General features: G+C 42.0%; 2 protein-coding genes across 5 annotated transcripts; one reads left to right on the top strand and one right to left on the bottom strand.

The window, feature by feature from the left end:
- The first annotated feature begins 546 nt into the window (after positions 1-546).
- PHF10 (PHD finger protein 10) lies at positions 547-19,709 on the top strand. 4 transcript variants are annotated; one of them, XR_003993405.1, is made up of 12 exons: positions 547-1,192; positions 3,828-3,934; positions 4,501-4,631; positions 5,328-5,411; positions 6,799-6,932; positions 7,045-7,194; positions 8,350-8,459; positions 9,973-10,126; positions 12,588-12,743; positions 17,498-17,606; positions 17,860-18,080; positions 19,477-19,709. XR_003993405.1 is itself a non-coding variant. In XM_030498993.1 (12 exons), the coding sequence occupies exons 1-12, from the start codon at positions 572-574 to the stop codon at positions 19,560-19,562; spliced, it is 2,031 nt and encodes a 676-aa protein (XP_030354853.1). In that variant the 5' UTR covers positions 547-571; the 3' UTR covers positions 19,563-19,709. The 4 variants fall into 4 exon arrangements, 3 of the variants coding, with proteins under 3 accessions (XP_030354853.1, XP_030354855.1, XP_030354856.1); XM_030498993.1 differs by having other exon boundaries at positions 17,892-18,080; XM_030498996.1 differs by having other exon boundaries at positions 938-1,192; positions 5,334-5,411; positions 17,892-18,080.
- On the bottom strand, positions 18,218-23,239 carry C10H6orf120 (chromosome 10 C6orf120 homolog). Its single transcript, XM_030498997.1, has 2 exons — positions 22,894-23,239; positions 18,218-21,496 (listed from the first exon to the last, which is right to left on the bottom strand). The coding sequence occupies exon 2, from the start codon at positions 21,442-21,444 to the stop codon at positions 20,887-20,889; it is 558 nt and encodes a 185-aa protein (XP_030354857.1). The 5' UTR covers positions 21,445-21,496; positions 22,894-23,239; the 3' UTR covers positions 18,218-20,886.
- Positions 23,240-24,791: the final 1,552 nt, after the last annotated feature.

The following is a 24,791-nucleotide window of genomic DNA, read 5'->3' as shown; positions in this document are numbered from 1 at the left end:
AAATAAGATTTTGGCAGATCTGTTTGGTGTGCAGACATCTGCTTTTGGAACTGCCGTGGCTAGAAGCAGAGCGCTAGTGCCTTTTCCACACCCCTTGTATTGTGAAGAGCTGCAAGCAAGCGTGTTCGAGCACCGGTGGGCAGTGGTGCCTCGGAACACTCCTTGGCCTGCGGGCGTCTGGCCGCGTACCGGCAGAACGCGAGGGGGGCCCGCCCGAGATGCGGGCGGCGGGTGGGCGAGCCCCGGGACGCGGCGAGCCCGTGGGGGCGGCGGCCGGGGAGCGGCTTCGCGCTTTGTTCGCCGGAGCGGGGGCCCGTGCGCGGCCACGGAGCCCGAAGGCGCGCGTGCGCGCGCGATCGGCGGCAGGACGGGGGTCTTTGCTGCCGGGAGCGGGCGGGGGGGTGGTCCGCGCTCCGCCTTCGCCCCGCCGCTGCGGCGGGAGCGGGACGAGGCACCGCCCGGCGCGCAGCTGGCTCGGCGCTTCCGCGCAGCGGCGGAGCTGGCTGCGAGCGCCCTCCTCGCAGGGGCGAGCGCGCCCCCCGCCCCCCGTGCCCCCCTCCTGCGGGGGCTGATGGTTCACAAACGTAGCTCGTCCCCGCCTGACGTTCCCGGAGACGGGAGCCTGGCGGCGGAGCAGCCCAGCCCTGCCGCGTGCCAGCTCCCGCGCCGGTCAGCGGCGGCGCCCGGCGCTCACCACCGCGGGGGGATGCTGCCCCTCCGCCCCGCGCTGCTGCCCAAGCGATACCGGGGCGGCTCGGCTCCGCGCTCGCGGCCGGGCCGCGCGGCCGCCCGAGCGGCGGCAGGAGGAGGAGGAGGGCGCGGCAGCGGCGGCGGCGGCAGCACCACCACCACGGGCGGCGGCGCCCCGGCGCTGGGCCCGCGCGGCGGCGTCGGGTCGGGCCGGGTGCCGGTCCGGCGGCGCGGGCCGGGGTCGCCGCGGGCTGCCCGGAGGGGGGCGGAGCAGGAGCTGCGCGAGCCGCCGCGCTCGTGCGCGAGCTGGCCGGTAGGGGCCGTTGCCACCCCCCGCAGGGGAAGGGGGGGCGGAGCCGGGCGCGGCGCGAGGCCGGGTCGCGGGGCGGCGGCGCTTCTCCTCGCCCAGCCGGCGGCGGGCCCCGCGGCGGTCATGGCGGCCGTCCTGTCCCCGCGCCTTTGCGACAGCGACCCGGCCACGCCCGGCGCACAGTCCCTCAAGGTGAGAGCGGGCGGCGGCCGCGGGGCTGCGGGCCCGGCACGGAGGCCTGGGGCTGCGGTGCGACAGCCGCTTCGGCGGGAGGCCTCAGCTGCGCCCTCCTCACCCTTACCCCCGCGCGAGCTCCGTGACCCCTTCCTTGGGCTCACCTCACGCCCCCCAGGGGAGCCGGTCGGCGGGTTGGCGGCCTCCTGGGCCGAACTTGCGCTGCGGGTCCGGGCTGGGACGGTGGGGGAAGGCCCCGCTGGGTGCCCGGGGCCGCGCTTAAAGTGCTGGGGCACCTTCCTCGGTGCGGCGCCCGGCAAAGTTTGTGTGTAGTGGCAGGCTCCCGTGTGTGGGCCCGCGGAATCGCGCCCGCGCTCCCCAGGCACCGCTCGGGCTTGAGGCACCCAGCGCTTGCTGCTCGGGTGCGCACGGGCGGTTACTTTTTGAAAGACATCGTGGTCATTCAGGCTTTCCCATTGCATAATAAGGGGTCGTTACGTAGATCTTGTAGTTGATAGGCGTACCAGGAATACGTAATGTAGCCTTGTTTTGTAAGGACTAACAGGCATTTTTACAGAAACATGCGCTTTCAAGGGAAGAAGAGGGTTTTTTTAGCAATGTTTGACTTTCCACGTGAAGAAAGTCACAGACCTAATTACTAATTTTGTTTACAGTAACATTGGTTGAAGTACAGCGCGTCTTACTTAGACTGCAGTGCGCATGTTCTCACTTTTTTCTGCAAAGTCCTCTGCAACAAACTGCCTCATTTCCTGGAGTGTTTTAGTTTGTGAGCCTGTGTAATAGAATTTGCTGAATTTTTCAGCAAATGAGAAACCGAAAGTGGAAAGGGAGGACATTGCTCTCCCCTGTGGTGTGGGTGCTCATGTTTTCTAACAGTACCGGATTTAATAAAATTTCAAAGCAAAAGGAGAAACCGATGTGAGGCACTTCTTCGTAACTGTCAGGTTACCTCTTTTAAAGATGTTTTGAAGTTTCTCGGTAGCTTTGAGTGTGGCTTTGGCCCTGCTCAAGCTTTTCTCTATCGGTTGAAAAGGTTTGGCATGCATTTGTGTTCCGTGTGGGAAGTAGGGATGAACTACTGATGAGACATAGCTGTGTCACAAGTTACCCTGGTGCAATATTGTTTTGATTCGGGATGGTTGCTTGGTTTGTCTCATTGAGTTTATACAAGGTATTCTCAGCAATAATAGGAAATAGTACTAGTAGTAATAATGGTGGAGATGCTACTTGCCTGATTACTTAAGAATAGCTTCACTAAGAAAGTGGCTTCATTAAATTTGCTTTTCGGTTTTTGTTATTGTATGAAAGATATTTATGAAATACATTCTTGCTAGTCCACAAGAAAGAAAAAAAAAATGTGAAAAAACATTAAATAAACTAAAAATAGAGGAGACAAAAGCTTTTTCCCTGAGGCCCTGTCTTGGTTATAATACTGTGAAATGTTCTGTATCAAAAGTATTCTCATTTGCTGTAATCTTTTTAAATTGTATTTCAAGTAATATGTAAAACATACTAGAATGAAAACATTAGCTAAGGTAGACCTAATAATTGTTCATGTTGTTATTTAATAAGTAAGTATAGTTTAGCTTCAGCCATTTATTTCCGGTAGGTTAATTCTTTCTTAAACTTTTCTCAGAAGTAACAAAATGGGATTCTTTCATAGTACTCCACTTCAGAGTTTTGATTACCTAAAGAGCTATCTCGTTCTTGGCTCTACTACTGGTTACAACCGGTGATTCACTTGAACGCTTCTGCCTTCTATTTCTCAATTATAGTCACTAAATGCTTTGGGAGTTGATGATGTAGGTAGGAGTTGTATAGCGTTACTGGATAACAAAGCAGTAAAAAACACAGGATCATTAACTGAATCCTGGTCTGCTTGATTTTACAGAACACCTTGTTTTGTTTTGTTTTGTTTTTTGTCATTTTATTCTCTTTCTTTATATAGATCTCATGAAATCTGAATAGTGACATCTGTAAGTTAAATTCTAAATGTTTGCCTGTAATAGCTTTGTTCTCTTCTATATCTGTTGCAATACAACTTCATTTTATTTTTCTGTTATTTATATTTTCCCCACAAAAGACAAGTCTTTGCTGCTTGCTGTAATCATATCTTTTTGTAAACTGTATACTGTAATTTTAACTGTGTGTCCATAATATTTTCCTTGATTTTGTAAGCATCAGCTCTCAGCAAAGGCTTGGTGTTTTTGCTCTGCCCTTGCTTTTGCGAGCTAGTCTGATTAACTGAATTAGTCTTGTCTCTATCACCAGTGAGGGAAGTATGCTGTGTCTACAGCTGTCTGGCTGTGCTAATGCCAAGGTAGTTTACATTGAGAACGGTGAACTTGGTGGTCAGAGCTACAGCTCTGTCTATTCAGTGCTCCACCTACGCCACAGGTGAGAAACTACCGAGTCCTCCTTCTGTGCCACTGTGTGTCATACAGCTAGCTCATAGCGAAGAATAATTTGCTACATAAACTGTCCTATGAGTTGTTCATGAAGAGTGTTATTCAATAGCTCAGTAGTTCAGGTATATTTAAAATCTGGATTGCCTTGCAGTACTTTCTGATGTTTTACGTTATCTGCTGGTTACTCTGAATTATTTTAATGTTCATCTTTATTTTCATTTTAGGATGACACAGAAGAAAATTCCAACGATGGCAGCCAGCCATCTAAAAGACGACGCATGGGCTCAGGGGACAGTTCTCGGAGCTGTGAAACTTCTAGTCAAGACCTTGGGTAATATCTTCTTTTTTTTTTTTTTTAAGAATTCCCACTTTTTTATTGCTGGTCTTACTGTATTGTTCGATATGCATAAGTATTAGTTCTTCCTTTTCTTGTCTTTGTTCTTCACACATCTTTCTGAATTGAGGCAGTGTCCTGTGAGTAGCAAGTTGTCTTTTTCTCTCAGCATATTTTAAGAAATTTTATTGTAAAATGTTGCAAATGTGCTGCATCTAATTTACAATCAGAGGCACAGCTTACGTGTTTTAAAATGTTACATAATTTGTTAATTAATTTTGACACTGGAGTAGTTGCTTTTCCTGGTGTCCTGTCTGCTATCATGGATATCTCTTTCTTCATGTTCTGTCTCTCAGCATATTGACGAATGCTGGTTTGGAGGAACGTGTGTGAAGTGGGGTGTAACAAAGTGACTTTGAAATGGGTGAACAGCATGCAGTGTTCTAAAGTGCTTGTCCAACTTCATATAAGTAGAAATGACATATAAATAGAAATTACTGGATTTCTAGAAATACAAGTGTCCCTCTTAAGGATTCTTTGATTTGTTCTAACATTGTTCTTAGATACAGCTATTTTCCTGCTGAAAACTTGATAGAATACAAGTGGCCACCGGATGAAACAGGAGAATACTATATGCTTCAAGAACAAGTCAGTGAATATTTGGGTGTGACTTCCTTTAAAAGAAAATACCCAGGTATTTGTTTTAAAAGTCGTTCTTATAAAACTCTTTGTATTTCTTGGATGTAATCTGTGTCTTCTTGACTATAGCATGAGCCAACTGATTAAAAAAAGACCCTGGCAAAAGCAGGTCTGAATTATTTATATTGTTATTTTTATTTTATAATTTGTTACTGGCATATTGAAAATGTATCCTGTGGTTTTCCAAATAATTTAAGACTTCTTGGTATTGCTACTGAAAATCTGTAAACAAGTCAAACTATTGGTGATTTCTTACTACATAGCTATATCTCTGTAGTCTCTTTTCTGAACTGTGGCAACAATTAAATGGGGGCATTTTAGGATTTGAGCTTTCGTTATTCAGAATTGTCAAATCTGGTTCTTCTGTTACGGACTTTATTTCTAAAAGGCATATTTAAAGAAAAAAAAACCCTTCAATACTTGATAATGTTTTTTGTGTCTGAGCTCATGTATCAGCTTTCTTCAGTATTTCTTGAAATCATAACAATGGGCAGGATACTCAGAAAAACTGACCATGTCCCAACAGTGAATGTTTAATTTAAAATTATAAGATTATCATGTTTGTAGAAATAGTAGTATAATACAGACTTTCACTGCCTGGAAATAACATTGTCAAATACTTTGACACTGTTTATGGGGGAGGTTGAGTAACCGCATACATTTTTACTGTTCTCTTTTGTTTTCTTTGGAGATTTAGAAAGACGAGATCTATCTCACAAGGAGAAACTCTACCTCAGAGAACTAAATGTTATCACAGAGACCCAGTGCACACTAGGTAAGAAAGCAAATTGTTAGATTCCTTCTTAGCGTATTAAAAATATGACACACTGAAAACGTGATTCAGTTTGGTAAAGAATTGCATCACTCTTAACTGAAACCAAATTCTGAAATGAAAACTGGTTTTATTATTAATTTGCGTGAATTAGCCACAAGGTATCAGGGTTCCAGATTTATTAGAAGAAATAGGTTTTGGATCTATTTTAATTACTTAGCAAAATCCCTTCTGTGTTGGAAATTAACTTTTAGAGTCTTATTCTCCTCTAGAAAAGAGAACACCATGATTTTTCAAATTGAAAAGTACATCAGTCATGTTTTGCAGAGTTAGTTGGAACCCAGCAAATATTGGTTTATCTTACATGGTTCAGTTTATATGTTTGAAGTTAGAAGGGCATGTATTAAAGCACTTTAATGTACTTGAAATGGAATCATGCCATTGATTTGGCTTATATTGAAAGAGCTTGAAGTGTTTTTTTCTTCCTCTGCTAATACACATGCCTGGGAGCATGTTAGAGATTACATGATGCCTGTCGCGTCTTTTTTCTGTAAATCATGGGTCTGTGTAAATGTAATGTTATTTTATATACTAACAACCTTTGGAATACCACCTTTATGTCTCACCTGCCAGCCCTCTTGATTATTTCTTTTTCTTAAACGTGGGAAAGGATAGTGTTTAGTTTTTATCAATAGAAGTAAAATGCTGTATCCTGCCTCATATATTCAGTAGAGATGTGTGCTGAGTTAACTGTCCCGATTTTTTTAAGGTTATATTTACAATTGGTGGTAGTAACATAAGTCATCCTCCATTCTATTGTTAATGGTTGGAGATTAGTTGCGTTGTAACCTTTAAAGGAGTTCTGCATTGTAGCTGCAAACTGAGGCATTCTGACTTCTGAACTTCAAATGATTTAATTTGGAGTCAGAAGTCTGTGTGCAGTTTGCTGCTCTGAACTGCCCTCGCACTGATTCTCCCTTGATTTGTATAGAGAGGTTATCTAAACCTCTTAATTTCAGTTAAGGTTCTGCAAGTTAATGAAACTTAACACTTCACCAATACTGGAAATAGAAGCTAACAGTTCACCAGGTCCTGCTAGAACTAAGGTTCTGCCTCACAGGGGAGTTCAGTAGGTGGCCGACTCAGTGTTCAAGGGTCTGTAGCTGTAAGGAAGAAAAGAAATGAGTCTTGGCTCCTTGGGTAGAAGCAAACCCCTAATCAGCCTTGAGAGGTAAATGGCACAAGTTCACTCCTACTTTAGAGAAGGAGAAGCACCGTGCACAGCAGGTTGTTTCTAGCTGCTCAAAAAGTTAAGCTGATCATTGTGGGATATAAATAACCTACAGATAGTTTTGCCAGATAGCATCATTATTGCTTTTATCTATTTTAGGTCTAACAGCTTTGCGTAGTGATGAAGTAATTGATCTTATGATTAAAGAATATCCTGCCAAACATGCTGAGTATTCTGTTATACTGCAAGAGAAAGAGCGTCAGCGAATAACAGATCATTATAAAGAGTACTCTGTAAGTAGCTAGCATATAAGTGAACTAGATCTGTAACGTGCAGTATAAGAAAAGGCTGTTCTCAGGCTGATAGTGAAATGTATGTGAATTGATAAAATTGTTTTTATTCCAGCAAATGCAGCAGCAGAACACACAGAAAGTAGAAGCCAGTAAAGTTCCAGAATACATTAAAAAAGCTGCCAAGAAAGCTGCAGAATTCAACAGCAATTTAAACCGGGAGCGGATGGAAGAACGAAGAGCCTATTTTGATTTACAGACACATGTAGGCAGATTTAAATTTCTTATCAATCTCAGTAGGTAGCTCCTTGCTTGTTTAAGTTAAGTTGGTTTTCATATCATTTTTAACTGTTATTGTCAAGGGTTTTGATTAGTCTTATTTCAGTCATGTAGGGACTTAAACAGCTTTGCTGTTAAATGGGTAGTACTGCTAAAAGCAATAATTTCAAACATATTTAATGCAAAAACTTTTTTTTTCTTAACTTGAGAATACTTGTCTTGGGAAGCTTTAAAAGTTTCAGTGTAACTTTGTTGTCATCTGCTGGTAGTACAAAACTAAGAGGGAGGCTTAGGTAACTAAGAAGCTTCTGTTGCTATTGTATCTATTCATAGGAATGGCTAATTGTGTTTTGGAATACCTCCAAAATTTTGCCTAAACAATACCTAGAAAAAAAAGCAAACTGTTTATGCCCTAAGAGTCTGTCACTGTTATGCTTTTGCTTTTGTTAGGTGCTATATAATTTTTGTATTAGATAGATTTCATGTTTCAGTGCCTGATTAAAAAAAAATAAATAGCTGTCATTTCGGAGCAGGACTGTTCTGCTCATGTGAAAACAGTAGAAATCTTCTCAGAGCAAATGATTACATGGCAATCTGTTCTGTTTTTTCTGGTACTGACCCATGTTAGAGACAAGATAGTGGATAATTCCTTTTCTTTCTGTCTAAAGGGAAGAAGACATCTGTGTAGGCTTGTCCTTTCTATGCATTTTTATTAGTGGGATTTTTTTTATAGTACGGTCTGGTTTCAGAATTAGATGGATGTGTTCTTGCTGCCCTCTACGAGTATGGACCAACAGTGATAATTCATGCTAAAGATGCCAGTCAAAAAAGTAATGTTTACAGTTTCAATTGCTAGATTTTAATTTTCAAGTTATTTTACATAGTATATTGTTAGAAGTAGTCTTAACTAATATTCATTCAGTTCACTAGATAGTCAATGATTGGATTTAATCTGTAACACTATTTTGTAAGCGGGATCTCTTACCATTTTAATGAATTAATTTCCTATGGGAGAACTCGGGTAGCTGTTCCGATTCAATAAAACTGGCTAGTTAAAAAATATTTGGGGGTAGATAGTGAGGAAGGCTCAAAAGTTTGTATGTGAAACAAAAATGTCTTTGTTTTGTCTTAAACAATACAGATTATCCAGGTACCTCAAGGAAAATACAAAATCTTACCTACAGAGAGAACAAAGGTTAGTCCTTATCCAGTGGCTCTCATACCCGGCCAGTTCCAGGAGTACTACAAAAGGTATTTAAAAAGCATCCTAACTGCTGATTCTGTTGCACTCATCTACTTTCTCTGCATCTAGCAGATGGAAAACATTTCAATGTATTTCCTATAAGGTTTTGAATTTTTATGTTTGAGACACTTGCTAGTCTAAAGGATGCATAGTGTGACAACTTCTGTCAACAAAACAGTGCTGGCTGTAAGAGGGCTGTCTCTGCTGATGTGTTGCGGTGCCTGAGATATGGCCTGCTCAGATTTTACTATGGTAAAAGGAAACACTGATTTCATTCCTGCCACCCTCATGTGTGTACTGATCATCTGCATGAGTGCTAAGATTAATGTTACTATATCAGAATTTTGTAATGCTGGCTTATGATCACATTTGCTGTGTGACAGTCTTGCTGTCCTTTAAAATTTAGAAAGTTCTTAACTAAAAAAAAGTAATTGATTGATCTTGTGGCCTAAGTTTAATGTTGGATTTGTAAGTGAGTGAGAAAGGTATCACTAGCTGGATCTTTATATTTCATGAAAAATGTGTACCTGAGTGTCTGCACAAATTTGAGACTTTTCCAGTGGTATGCTCCCATTTGACAAATACAAACTGAATTGAAAATTGTTGCCCAAGTCTTAGCATCTGTACAACAGAGACAGTACTCATCCTGTACATGCATGGTTTTCTTGAGAGAAGCTCTTTATCTGTAAATGCCTTGCTTATTCCAGTGTGTGTGCATACAGCCCACCCCAAATTTGCATGTTACAGGACATTCTTGAAGGACTTGAATTTTATTAAATTAATTGAATTAAAGAGATATTTATTTTGCACTTATAAGCTGCAAGATGAACTGCTTATCCTTGTTAATGAAGGACACCACTTTTCAAAGTATGCATTAAAATAATATCCTATTCCTTACAATGCCTGTCCTTAATAGTAAGAGAACTTTCAATTTTTTTGTAGTATTTAAGATTAAATAAAAGTAGTAGATTACACCTGTTAAGCTGTATCTAGCTATAATCAATGTGATTAGGTCTTCAGTCTTCTGAAATTGTATTTTTATATGCACTTTTTGTTCTCCTTCAGTAATCAAGGAACTTGGATATATAGCTGTATTCTTTACTTACCTTGCTTTGGACCCTAGCTGTTCATGTGCCCTGGGCTAGAACTGTTGTGCACATGCTATGTGGACGCTGTACATTTATAAACAAAGCCTATCATTGGGCATAGAAATATGGATTGGTTAAAAATTTTTAGGTCTTCTATGGCCTTTTAGGGTTATGTAGGTTTGGAATATTGCAGAGATACTCTTCCTGCATTCCACAAATAACTGCTATACAAAGAGGACAAATACTATATGGTACCACATTTGGAAGGTTAATGTTTCCTGTGTTTTCAGAACTGCATGTTTTTACATGCTTCCCTGAAAAAAAGCGGGCTTTTCTTACTCTTTCTCATTGAAGTCCTTGTATGCTGTGTGACCTAACATTTATGTGTAAAGTACACATGAATTAAATTTATTTATCTATCTGTTAACTTTAGGTACTCTCCAGATGAGCTTCGTTACTTGCCATTAAACACAGCTCTTTACGAACCTCCTTTGGATCCAGAGCTGCCTGCATTAGACAGTGATGGAGACTCAGATGATGCAGAAGAAGGACGAGGGGATGAGAAACGGAAAACCAAAGGCAATTCGGTGAGACAAATTGAAAGTATTCTTCAACAGAAAAATCCTTTCCCTTCACTTTCATTAGTTTCAGTAGTTTCTCAGTAGAATCTTTAACGTTTGCAAAATGAAGAAGTATCATAAACTGAAAGTGTACTCCCTGTTTTAGTACTTTTTTTTGTTTTTATAACATTGCTCTCCAGCTTTCTGTTTTGATCCATTTTAAAGTAAATTGAACAGATATTTGAAATTTCAGGCCCTTTCTGCCTTCTTTTTAAAGAAATCTTGAAGAACCTTCCCAACTGCAGCTCTTTGTTATGTCTTTTTCCCCAACGGGAAGTTGCTGGCATTTCTGAGGGGAGTAAACCTTGTAGTTCAGGCCACAGCATATTTTGCTATTGGAGTCCTACAGAATCTGTCACTAAAGCAAAGGTATTGTTAGCCTGATAACTTTCTCTTGTGAAGTAGAAGCAGGAAGTAATCAATCCAGAAATGGATATTTTATTCCAATTCAAAGATAAAGTGAAAAGCACTAGTTTTTTTGCTTTACAACTCATCTTTAAAAAGATGTTTGTGTTCTCTCTGTGTATGCAAATCCCAAGTTAACTGTTGCTGGAAGTTAAGAGAAACTTCCACGTGCATACCTTGGCAGTGTCCTAAATGCTCAAGAGCAGCTGAGCTTCAGGTGAGCTGTCTGAGTACAACTGAACCATTGGTTTATTGGTGTAGTTAGTATGTTGGTGAAAACCACTTTCCAGAAGGTTAACCCTGATTTTAAGAGAAATAGAATGCAAAATCACTGGTGCATTGAACAGTTTCTGGTTCAGTTCACAAACATTTTAGATGGTGAGTATACGTAATGTTAAATTTTGCCATATAAACATTTATTTTGTTTGAATATTCATAAGATACTCATAACTGAAGAAGAAAAGAAAGGGTCAGCTTGTAGGCTAACAAAGGAGAGATCAGTGTTAATGCACCCTTTCTGCTTGTGTTTTTTGGAGAAAAAGGAATCGTATAAACTTAGCATGCTAAATGTCAACTCAAAATTTTGATCTCATTACATTCCAGCTTTTTTACAGTTGGTCTTTAACCATTTCTTCCCAGTTCCCTTTTCCACTAACTTCCATTCCCCTTAGTGGTAAAGAAAAATAACTGGAGCACGCAGACTGTCTTCTCATTTTTCAAAGAAGTTCATAGTTTTTGGTGACAGAATGCAGAAGGGAAAATGTGCTTGTGTTGGAAAAGTGTAGGGAAAATTTGAAATGCAATTCCTGTGAATGGGTTTGACTATGGGAGCAGGGGTTTTCTGCTAGTCATTGGGGCATGCTGTTTGGGGAAAAATGTCTGTTGAACACAGAAGTGGGCAGCTGTCAGGCCTCTGAGTTTTGGGCTACCTACCATTCGTCAGATTTCCCTGGTGAGTCTTACAATATGCTTTATGCTTTTTCCTTTTTCACCCACCCCATTGTTAGAGTCAGGTAGCAATTTGCCTGTTCTATAGTGTTTTAATGGGCCTGTCATAAATAACCCCCTAAAATAATGGTGAAACATACCATTTCTTCTTGCCACATAGTTTGCTTTGCTTTTGTGTTATACTCCTCCCTTTGCCCTGTGTCTCTTTTGTCTGTTTTGGTTTTAGGCTCTGGGGCATAGGCTGACTGCTGTTACGTTTGTACAGAGTGCCTCTTACTGTAGGGCACCATTGTTATTTGGCCTCTTGGTTTTTATTGTAATAAATGTTATTGATTATATTGCTTTCTTCAGGAGCTTCTTGGAGGCCTTTATTAACACTTTTCTGAGAAAAATCTTGTGCTGCTGCTATTAATTATGCTTACATTGATCTTTTACCTTCTTTGAACCTCTTTCAAGCCCCTCCTTCTTGCCTCCTCATTCCTCAAAACAACAACAACAAAAAAAAAGCTTTAACTGCAGCATAAACTCATACATTCTGTCGTTTGGTTCTGTATTAAATATCGAATTGTGTTTTGCCTTTGATGGCGTTCTGCTGCTGCAATCCAAATTAAATATTTAGATTGCTCCTGGTGAAAATAGTAGATGAGGGTGGCAGAAAAAACCTTCACATGTTTAATTCAAAGCAGTGCTATTTTGTAGTACACTTCAAATGCATGGCAAGGGCACTTTTAACTTTTTGCTGGCCCTTTACTTTGAAAACGGTATCTCACATATAGTTGGTTTCTTGCTGACTTTTAAAGGAAAACGGTTCAAAGAACTATACTGATGTGCTCCCACTCTGGTATCAAGACTAACTGGAAAACATGACTGGTACTGCTGATGCCAGTCTCTTAGCATAAGAAAAAATAGATAACGAAGGTTATAAGCAAAGGTGTTCTAGATTGCAATGTACCCCATGCTTTTGCAGAAGGAAAGATGTATCCTTCTCTTACCTTAGTTGGCTCTAAGGGGCATAGGAAAGACTTGTCTGTCTATCCAAAAAATAAAAAATATAGCTATGGTATTTTTATTATAGGACAATTCGTCTGGCAATGTATCTGAAGGTGATTGCGCCACAGAGAACCAGGAGGATTCTTTTCAGGGAAGACAAAAAACAAGAGACAAAAGTGCTACTCCAAGAAAAGATGGTTCCAAACGTTCTGTATTATCCAAATCAGTTCCTGGGTACAAGGTAGAAGAAAAAAGCCCGTGATGGAACTTCTTTACTGACCAGCTTCTCCCTGAAATATATGTTTTTAAAATAATATGGGACTTCTGCTTGCTGTACTTCACTAGCTGCTCTCTTGTGTGCTCCACCTGTTTGCTTCCTTACTTCCTGTTTACTTTTATTTCATGTGGGGCTTTCCTTTACCCTAGCTATACAGTGGCCTCTGTTTCTGTGAACTTCTTGGATTCCCAGGCAGTTACACCAGAAAAATCCATTGTGGGTTTATCACTGGAACTCTGCATCTTTCTGTCTGCCTTAACAGTCAGAATTACTTGCCAGTTCAAAACTAGCATTCAGTATCCATTTTATTTTTTTCTACTATTTAGTATGGCAGCATACCAAGAGATCAGTGCTGTAAAGTGCAGCTATGTGGCTGAACATATTGTTATGATGTTCATTTTAAATACAGCCTTTCATCCTGAGATGTTACTATGTATAGGATGGAAGGCAAGAAGCTTACTACAGTTGTATAGGCAACACTACATAACCACTTTAACCATATATGCAAAATAGCTTTCTATGTAGTTCACACTATGTAGAAACATTTGTGAGCAACGTGCTTTTATCCAAGCTAAAAACTTGGTGAGGATGTTAAGATATTTCAGCTGTCAAGCAGTGGTTGCCAAACCTAGGGCCCAAATCTTCAGTATTACTGTATAATAATTTCAAAAATTAAGGTAAAAGAATAATTTTCAGAGGAAATGGGAATTGACATGCATTATTTATGTGTTGTTTTTCTGCATATTAAGGAAGGACCTGAATATAATGAAACACCTTCAAAGCACATTATTGCCTAGTCTGGTTCCACTGAAAGGAATGGAATTTTCTGTTGACTTACGTGGGAACAGGAATGAACTTGTAAAAGGGAAAACACTACATTAAGATAGGGTTTAGTATTTAGCAATCAGGAATGCTTGTTAAGAGAGGTTATGGGAAAAGGAACACCTTTGTCAGGGACAAGATCGTACATATGGAGAAACTGTCTTAGCAAAAGTAAGCTGTTGATGGCTTGCATTTGATGTTCATAAATATTTACTATCTGTATTTACAAAGTTAATAGTAAGTAAACTATCACTTATGTTAAGAAGCTAATTTCCAGCAAGAATTGGACACATCTGATAAATTTTCTCTGCATAGGATATCTGTACAAGAGAAAGCACCAGCTGCGTTTTCTCTTTTCAGGAACTTGCTAAGAAATATGCGAAAATGGAGATTAGACTGTGGTACCATATGTATATTTTTTTATATGAAACTTTGCAAATTGTTGTAGACACAGAGTGCATACCAATATTCCCATGAACATGAAATCCAAAGATGGAGCTTGAAATTATTTTTTAGCATTAACTTGACATTAGAGATTGCGTGCCACTGGTTTATTACAGAGGTTTCGCTTAGCTGTGAGATGCCTGAGTGTTTTAATTGACAGTGTATTTAATTGACATTAGGAAGGCATAGAGAGCTGGTGGAGCAGAACTTTATGCAAGGTTCTGAACTTCTAATTGTAGAAGAGTAATGGGAGCATACAGCATAGCATTTTAAAAATGGGCTCTGGTAGCACTTGCTCATTGGTTTAAAATCAGCGGCTGTGTTAGTGTTACAGTAACAAGGTGTTACTGTAAACGTACAGCGCCACATCTTGCAGTGTGGCATGCCCAGCCTGCAGCAGCCATCAGGCTGTTGGTAAGTCAGAGATGGTGATGTTGTGTTGGGAGGGTGAGAGGATTTCTTGTTTGTGGGAACGTTTAAACGCTGTCAGTAATCCCAATTACATGAGCTGTTTTAACTGGTAAGACAGAAAAATTCTTGTTTGTCTATAAAAACACCAGATACTGATACACCATATGTGCCTAAATGATAAGGCACTTTGAGCTGAAGGGTTAACTCATTTAAAATGTCGTCCCTGTGAATTCTAAATCTTTGTAATACTTTTGTTCTGTATTGTTCTCTAATATTTGACTATTTTTGTAGGACAGTAATCTTTTCATTACATGTTGTTAAAATTGAAGGATAATTGCTATGGCATCAACATGCAAATGTATAGTTATAGCCACATTATGAGTATTATAGGATTCACACATTTCCACTGAGTTATTTTGGAGTAAAAGAATAATGTATTTTATACGGAGGCATTTTTATTGTCAGTTCTTTAACAAAGAACTGTTAGCATGTTTTACATTTTATCATGTTACAGGTAGCGAGTCTTTGTTGCTGCAGGACTGGCTACTGCAATTGCACACACAGGGTACTGTTGAAAGTACAGGAGATTTTTTGCACATAAAACTGAAATGTATTGAGAAACTATATTTTACAACACTTCTGTTTCAGGTCACTGTATATGAAAATGGAACACTTTGCATTCTGAATAGGACCTTCTAAAAGTGGTGTAGTTGGAATGCTTACTTTGAGAGCTGCAGCACAGCAGCATGGAAGTGAAAACTTACAGAGCGGGCAGTGGTCACTTTGACCCTGCATTCATTCTCTCTCCCTTCCTCATCCCAATGAGATGAGGATGTGGAAAGCAAAATTTAATCAGATGGGATATTGTAACCTTCCCATTTGGATTTTATAGACTTTGTTCATAGTGTTTCTAAAAGCCATTTATGGTGGTAGAACTTGAACTGGTTTGAAATATGAATAGTCTTGCATTCCTTTAAATTTTTTCTCCATTTTTGTAAAAATACTTCCATACTGTTGGAACTTTATTATTAATAGGCTGTGATTCTCACCCCCCCAACATGCACGATTTCTAGTGAACACAATTAAGTGAAGTAAGACTAGATGGAAGCATTGTTGATAAATGCATCTGTATCAGTGTCTGACTTGGGAGTTCTGTGTATCAGAGTGTTAACTCCACATACCCTAACGCAGGTTAACAGTGACTGAAAAGCAACTCACTTTAGCTTTGCTGGAGTACCAGGGAGTACTCTGCTGTATATTAAAGGCAGTCAGATATAAATCCATAACAAACTAGAAGTCTGATTAGAAAAGTGCACTTGCTATTCTAGAAAGGCTTGGTTTACTTAGAAATAGATAAAACCACAGTAAAATTAGAATGTAGCCTAATCAATGGAAGGGTAAATGCTGCAACACTGACGAGGTTTAAGCATGTGCCACTTTTGTTGGGAGGAGCAGGGTATAAAGGTATACATGTAGGACACATAGAATAGTTAACAGTAAAAGAGTTTGTGTGGTATTGCTTTCATTATATTTATTATTTTGTAGAGACATTTGTGAATGTTAGACTTTTCTTATTGTTTTATTATATTTATGTATAAAACAGGTTGACTCTGCTTTTTTAAAATAAATAAGCAAAAAAAAAAGTCTGTATGAATGCCTCTGTCATCTTTTGAGGGAAGTCACCTATAAACATCTGGTGTGGTGTTCTGGTTTCTTAAATAAAGTGCTTCAGACAATTTGAAGCAGACTGTAGCCATGTTTTAACTTCAAAAGCAGATTGAAAACTTCAGAGGACTTAAAGCAGTGCATCCTGACTGCTCTAAAAATGAGTCAAGATACTAATTATCTTGCTAGGTGCTAGAAAAACTGCCTGGGGAAATAGACACACTTACAGATAAGTTGTATTGCAGAGGATCTCAGTGATTTTATATATATATACACACACATGTATACATATTGTGCATATATATATTTGTTTTCATTTCTAAAATTTATTTTAAAATTAAACCTCATTCTTCTCCCCACACATGGTTAGTAGTTGACTGGGACTCTTCTTGGTTACTGTCAAGCTGTTTAGTTCCTTAGAGAACAGGTTGTGCCTTTAACTCCCTCTGCTAGCTATGTCTTTGCAGCAACATTGGTTTTTAGAACTCTGGCACTAGTCTATTCAGCAGCAGTGAGTACTGTGTTAATTTTAATCCACATTTCTCACTGATTTCATTATGCAGTGGGCAGAGCTCAACAATAGAAAAACATTTCAAAAACTTGCAATGCCTTACTCCTCCCTTGGTCCTCGTTGGGGTTTTAAACTCCATCGGTGTATCTCTTGGGTTGGCATGCAGAACGCGTACACAGCCGTTACTCACTGTAACAGCCTGCTATTTCTCTCTTACCTTCTAAATGGGTCTCGGGGACCCAAATACACCCCAGGTGATCATTTGGACAGATGATGAATATAAAACTAGTTAAATGCAAGGCTGTGTTTCTTGCTGTGATTATGGCTGGATACAAGAAAGAATGGTAAAACAGATAGCCAGCCATGTGCAGCAGAGCTAACCAGGTATTTTGAAATTAAAGATAGAAAAATCAAGCTTATTGGTTTTGCAATTAATTTTCTATATTTAGGGACAGATGTAATGCAAATGGAAAATTGTATTTAATTTCCTCCATAAATGGGAAATCTGCATGGAGATTCATAAAGGAGTATCCTGTATTGGAAAAAAATGACTGACAATTTCATCCTCTGTCACAGTTAATTTACACTGAGGAGAATGTTAGACGATGAATTCATAGGAAGAAGCAGGTACATACTTTTGCTCCAATCTGACCTACATATAACTTGCCACATGTGCCAAATGCAAAATCTTACGTAATCTACAGTTTTTTTTCAGTGCCACTGCTTGTCAATTATTGTCCTGTTTTGAGGTTCACACATCCTAACAGATAGTTCATTAATTTTAAGTTAAGGAGTTCTATGACATTTCCTGTTAAATCTGTCAATTCTTGTGGAATGAATTTATAGCCCTCTTCTACCCTTCCAGCCAAAGGTCATTCCAAATGCTATATGTGGAATTTGTCTGAAGGGTAAGGAGTCCAACAAGAAAGGAAAAGCTGAAGCTCTTATACATTGCTCCCAGTGTGACAACAGCGGTAAGTATGTGCATACACTAAGCGGATTCCTAAGCGAGTGCGTTTGGCAGATCTTTTTGTGGAAATACTTACTGTACTAGGCTTGTGTGCCAACGGTTCAGCTGCCTTTTCTGTCCTTCGTTAAGACTTCATCCCTAGTTAATATTACATGCAGCAGCACATTTGGTGTGCTATGGGATCTCACGAGGAGGTGAGCCAAGATTCAACTTCTTGTAAAAGCAAACATTCTAACTAATTTTAAATTTCATTTCAGACATAAAAGTAATAATAATGGTTTTAATCTAGGCCACCCTTCTTGCCTTGATATGACCCCGGAGCTTGTTGCTATGATTAAGACTTACCCTTGGCAATGTATGGAGTGTAAAACATGCATTATATGCGGGCAGCCTCACCATGAAGAAGAAATGATGTTCTGTGATGTATGTGACCGTGGTTACCACACTTTCTGTGTGGGACTTGATGCCATCCCTTCAGGTAATAAGAATTGTTCCCACCTTCTCCGAATCCTGGGCTTTCTGTTAGAGTTAACATACACTTTGCTTTGGAAAGAATAGTTAAAACAAGCGTGAAGGGTAGGAGTAAGAAATGCTGTAGGAAAGCACACCATAAGACACATTTTTTTAATAAGCTTTATTTCTGTATATTTGGTTGTGCACAGTTTAACCTGGCCATTCCTGTACAGGAAATAGAACTGGCTTTTACAACAGAATCCAAACAGACTCACTCAGAACGAGGGTTTTTTTCCCCCATATCCACAGAATACTGAGAATAATTACCTCTTCATAAAAGAAGCCTGTAAAGAGGCTGTATTGCTGCATATTGCTGGAGTATAGCTTTCACATTAACAGTGTGTTTGTGCTATCATGTCAGTTTCTAAATTAAAAAGTACACTCAATTTAGTATTTGTAAACACCTTTGTAAACCCATCCCTTCCTTTTCTTTTTTCTTAAACATCAAAGCTGGAAGTGCAGTACCTAGATGTCAGGCAGCCTGTACCTTTAAATTACTTGGTCACTCGTTGTCAGCTGGCAAGCTCAAGGCAGTGTAAAGAAAATAACTGGTGGTACTGTTGCTTTTTGTGTAATACTAAATCCATGGTAAGTAAATAATAAGTACGCAGCAACAGAATCCCCTGTAACTACAGTGCTTCAAATATGTGGTACATTCCCATTTTGGGAAGCACTGGCACTAGCTGTCACCTTACTACAGGTTCTGTGGCCCATTTAACTTTCCGCTGAGCTAAGGGCAGAATCTAAACAAAACAGATTATATGCCTACTAGACAGGCAAATTACCAAATCAGCCTTTATGATTCCAGCTGCTGTAATACAAACAGTTAAATGCTTCTGCTCTTCACTCAACCCTTTTTGAGGGTCAGTGAGTTTCAGTGTAAGCAAGGTCTGACGATGAACCCCTGCCAGCAGTTGTCTGTGCTGCCTGACTGCACTCAAATCACAGGCATTAGTTTGAGGAACAGGACCTCGTACCTGCAGCAGGAGAGCAACGTTCCCCAGCTGCTGTTCATTCACCTTAGGCTGTGGTCATTCACAGAGCTTGCGAACTCAAGCATCATTCCTCAGGTTCTTTCCTAATGACCCATCTCCTCAGCAGTGCTGGTGCTTCCTGAGGTCCACAGGTCAGTGCAGGCAGTTGTCACACATCAGGATCCGCAAGGGAGGGCACACTGCTCACTCTGCTTTCTGCACCTTCTCCAAAGGTGTTTACGTTTTAAAGAAAAGCACTGGCTGTTTACATTGAAGGAGGTACTGCAAACAGATGAGCACCGATTAAGAGTAGTGGTGAAAGCTACTTAACTAGGTGGATGAGTAACAAAGTTAGTTTCCCAATAATTGATAACTTTCTTTTTTTAGGTCGCTGGATTTGTGATTGTTGTCAGAAAGACTCTCCTGTACCCAGAAGAGGAGGAAGAAGGGGGAAAAACAGCAAGGAGGGCTAAAACCCCCCCAGAAACTTGCTGTCCAAAACTTAACTGCACAAATTGAAGTGATACTTTGGTGCTATTTAACCAACCACTCTAAGAGGAACAATACCACTTTATTTTTTTTTTTTTCCTTTTTACCAAATAAACTCTCAATTTTGTCTATATAATGACTTTTTTTGTGATACAAGTCACTAGTCATGTCCTGTCAGATGTGTGGATAGAGACAGACAAGCCAAATTCCCACTCAAAAAGAGAAGGCTTTTGGTAATGAAATTTAAATTGTACGTGCACCGTTTGCATAAAGTTATAGTAATGTACTTCTTTATTTCAGTGCACTCATCAGTAAGCTCTGTGAAAAGAAAATTACAGAGCAACTTAAATACCCACTATTTGCATAGCAACTGGTTATTTTGAAAGACTCAACCAAGGCAAAAAATATTCCTGGCAAAACCGATTTTCGACAAAGAGTGGGCACGGCCTGACCTTCTTACACCCGACTGCACACTCAGCAGAAGTTTTCTTTGCAAGCTCATGACTTATTCATAAAGACGTACTACTAAGAAAAGAAAACCAAACAATCACAAAAAGCTATCAAGGGAGGTGAAAGAAAACACCTCCTGAGTTCAACATACTTTATGGTGCGTGGCTTTTAACGAGGAAGAAAACCACCATATTGACAAGTAACAACAGCTGACAGCTCACAGTGACGGCAGAGAAGTGACACGCACTCCATTTGGGTGGTGGCTTTGCAGAGGTGATGAGTGACTGGACAGACCTCTGCTTGGCGTAATGTAGAGCACAAGCAGGCAAAACATAGATCATCTATCCCCCCTAGACGATCAAGAGGTTTTTCCTTCCTTCGCCCTCGGCTCCTCAGCTTCAATACACTGAAGCCCCATTGCTAATTAGTTTTACTGGAGATCCTTGCTCAGAAAAGAAGTAGATTTTATTTTTAACCATGCTCTAGATTGAGAGTGGCCCTGAAGTGCAGCACTTGATTTCACTTGTCTTTATAAAAAAGAATAGAAAATACTGAATCCGAGTTGATTTTCCTAAGCACCTGTTTAAAGTTAATCTAATGAGATCCCAACTGTACATTCATTTTCAAGCCCTGATCTCTGAAGAACACTGCAAATACTGTGCTCGCTGCTCATTTTACGTATAGGGGAGGATTTACAATATAAAATTAAATATGGCTTTTTCCCCCACTTCCTTTCTGGTTTAGGAAAAGTAACCTGAATACCTCTTCAGGAAACATAACAAAGTATTGAATATCACAGCAAGTCATTCGTGTTCAATTTCACAGGCTGAAGTGTGACTTAGTCCAGTGTGTATCAATTTAAAAAAGAATTTCAAGTATTAATTTCAAGATTCCAATCAGTATAGTCCAGAAAACAGATTCCTCGTCCTGAGACTCATCTTCTGCAGACTGTGAGTATTTCTGGTTTGCCTCCATCTCCTCGGGGTTGTAAGAAGCCTCACCAAACGGGTACTGTACAACTGTCCGATCGTAGTACACTTTCATTTCAAACTCGCTCTCCAGGTGAGAGGGGTGGCCGTAAATCCCTATTCCCACTGGCCGGCGGAAGTGCGCCGGTACGTGGACAACATCCTGGCCACAGGTTACAGACTGCAACTCATACTCGTCGAAGCTGGGGTGAAGTGTCATGTCAGATACATACAAGTCTGCATCACCTTTTAAACTCCGCATCTGGAGCACGATCTTTCCCTCGTGATTTAGTCTCAAATAGCTGTAGTTGCCTGCTCCAATCTGACCTTGAACAACATGGAGAAGGACCCACTCTTCAGGCACATCCTCTTCCTCGAAGGCGCTTACCACAAAGAGTACTTGAGCTGCTACAAAAATGATCAGCATTCTTTTCCAGCATGCCTCCATGGTCTGAAGCTATATTCAGACTCTTCCCTTCTCCCGTTCCTGTCTCCTCCTTCTGAATACAAAACATAATTCAGGTTTCAGTATATACCCTTCTTGGAAGGAATCAAATTTATGGGTTTTTTTTAACTTGGTAATTTTTATAAATTCCCTCTAGTCCACACAAAGCTAAGCAACTTTAATTAAGTATGTTCATTAACTTTTTTAATAGTAAGAAAACCTCATTGCTAAGATTCAGAGCTGTGACAGATTAAAATGGCCTGAATTTCTTCATGAAGTTAAACAGGAATTAATCAAGCAGGTGGTTTGTCATCCAGGACTGACAGAGACACATTAATTTCACTCTACCTGCATACTTGCCAAATTTGACCGGGATGAAACCCAATAATGATTTTAGCCTCAGTTTAAAAACAACAACAAAACAGTTAAAAAAGAAGTTAAAAAAGAATCCTATTGCATGTGTGAAGAAGTTCAACACTGCATCAGGTGTTTAGGGCACCCTATTTGTTCTCCCATCCTCTCATCTTAACTTCCACAGGCAGTAAAGGTGCAAACCTGAGCACACACATGAAGCAGTATGCAATTCTGACTTGCACTGGGAATGGAATTAGAAATAAACCCGAGTTATCTAGTGAACTGAAGTTATGATTCTGCTGTGTGGATTATTTCTAGGGCTAAACTTGGCACATTATCTGTGCAAAACCAATGCATTTTCTAGAGATCTTGTTACCGTACAAGCGCCCAGCTCTTTGCAGCACCACCTTAACGCAACTGTTCAAAGGCGCAAGTTGTGAACCTTGCTGACGGCTTCCAAAGTACACAGCTGACTGACTGTGACATGCAGCCACACTCAAGTACGACAGCCACACGTATACATACATACATACTTCCAGGTTTAAGAGGAAGCTTCTCACCCCTTCATTCCTTCCATGAGGACACTACAGTTACCTTAAACATGAAAGCTAGAAGTTGTTTCCTACCCTGCTGGCATCGAGACAAACTGCACCGAGATGTCACTTAAGAGGTTTTACAGCTAAACAGATCAAGGGAAAAAACGTACAAGTATTTCTGTAGCTCCAGGTTTTCTGCCTCAGAGGCCTCTATACTCCAAGGCTACAATTGGGCACAGACGGCATAAAAGAAAGAATTCTCACAGCATTCGCAGAACCTGCCCGGCTAACAGAACACCCTCGACAGCGACGTTAAAAACCGCTCTTCTGCTTTCTCCCTCCCCGTACCGAGGGACCGACTTTCGGCCACTTTTAAACCGCAGCGGCGATGAGATACCCGAGCGGGGGAACCGGGCGGGTCCGCTCCTGGGCAGCAAGCGATGAAGTTACCAAGGGACACCCGGCGCCGTAACAGCACCTGCGAGGGGCCGCGGTTTCGGGAGCCGCCCGCCCCGCTGACCCCCGCCACCCGCCGCCGACCGACAGCTGGAGCAGGTCTCACCTCCGAGCGGCCAAGGGGCTCCGGCAACGGCGAGGCCGCGGCGAGGCACAGCAGCGGGCTCCGCGGACGTGCGGCAGGGCAGCGCAGCGCGGCCGGGGCGCCACGGGAGAGCCCCTCCCCGGGGCGGGCTGAGGCGAGCGGGCACCGCGGCCGCCCCCGAGGACCCGGCCAGCCCCTGCACGCCCGGGAGCGGGCGGCTGCCAGCGGCGGGGGGTGGTTGGAGGCGGGGGAGGGCCTCCGCGCCGCCCGCCTCGCAGCCCAACGCGGCGCCGCTCCCCGCCGCCACCGCCAACCGCTCCCGCCCCGCTCTCCTCCCCGCGGGGGGGCCGCGCCTAGCTATCGCGAGAGCGGGCGGCGGGGCGGGGCCGTCGCCACGGCAACGCGGAGTGCCGGACACACAGCCCGCGGGGCCTCGGCCGCAGGAGCGGGCGCTCCCGGCCCAGCGGAGGGATGCGGCTGCGCCCCCTCGGCGCGGAGCCGAGGCGGAGCCCGGGGATAGGAAGGCTCTGCAGAGGGCTCTGGGCAGGCTGGGTCGATGGGCTGTGGCCAGCGGTGTGAAGTTCAGCAAGGCAAAGTGCCGGGTCCTGCGCTTGGGCCACAGCAACCCGGTGCAACGCTACAGGCTTGGGGAAGAGTGGCTGTAAAGCTGTGCAAAGGAGAAGGACCTGGGGGTGCTGATTGACAGCTGAACATGAGCAGCTTGTGCTCAGGTGGCCAAGAGCATCCTGGCTTGTGTCAGGAACAGTGTGGCAGCAGGGCCAGGGACGTGATCATCCCTCCGTACTTGGCACTGGTGAGGCTGCACCTCGAATACTGTGTTCACCCTCGCCACAAGACAGACACTGAGTTGGTGGAGTGGGTCTAGAGAAGGGCAACGAAGCTGATGAAGTGCCTGGAGCACAAGTCTTAAGAGGAACGGCTGAGGGAACTGGGAAGAACTGGAGAAGAGACGGCTCAGGGGGGACCTTATCGCTCTCTGCAACTACCTGAAAGGAGGATGGAGTGAGGATGTGGCTGCTCTCTTTCCCCAAGTAACCAGTGATAGAATAACTTTAATGAGATTTATCAGCTTTAATATTTTAATGTGTATTAAGCAGTTGGTAAGCCTGTTTGTAAGATTTAAATTGATTTGTAAGATTTAAACTCGAATTTAACAGAATCCACATTTGGCAGGTTTATGAAGCCTGTTAGTTTGAGGTAGGATTGAACAGAATGAGTTATATGGTGTTTATGAAGTTAGAGAGCTTTGAAGAATATTGAGACCAACAGAAATACGCTTTTTGACACAAAAGCATGCTATGATAAAGAACTGCTGTTTGCCTAAAGTGCCCCTTTTTTTCACATGTCTGTCATTTCCAATATGAAATGGGTGGATAGCCAAGCTGTGGGAGCATGCAGGGGCCAAGGTCTTTGAGCATCGTGTTGCAGGGAAAAGGGATGTGGCAGGAGGTGTGCATCATGGGGATGTGGTATAAATTTCTCACCGCACACTCGCATTGTCACTACTATTCGCACACAGCTGTTACCTGCCCCAAAAGGACAGAAATCTGCTTCTTGTCACGTTACTGGATGAGTGGTGTCTCAGCCACTGCGAAGCAACAGCACCTATTGGAAGGGAAAGAATCAGTGATGGTCTGCACCTACCTGAATCAGTCTCCATCAGATTGATGCTACTGGCTCAGGGTCCAGCTGCAGGAAAGGAGTTGGTGTTCTAACTCCTGTTTGGTCAGTCAAGAAATCAGCCCAAGATCTCCAATACTTCTTTGGATGCTAGTTCCCAAGTTGTTATGGACAGCAGGTTGTGTAGCTACAATACTTTCAACATGAAAATAAACCAGAGTGGAAAGAATTGGGAAGAAGCATACTAGTCTGCCTAGAAACAATTATGGACAAAGACA

This window comes from Strigops habroptila, chromosome 10 (genome assembly GCF_004027225.2).
Source record: "Strigops habroptila isolate Jane chromosome 10, bStrHab1.2.pri, whole genome shotgun sequence".
Lineage (NCBI taxonomy): Eukaryota > Metazoa > Chordata > Aves > Psittaciformes > Psittacidae > Strigops > Strigops habroptila.
The sequence above is the reverse complement of the archived record's forward strand: the minus strand, read 5'-3'. Positions and strand labels throughout refer to the sequence as shown.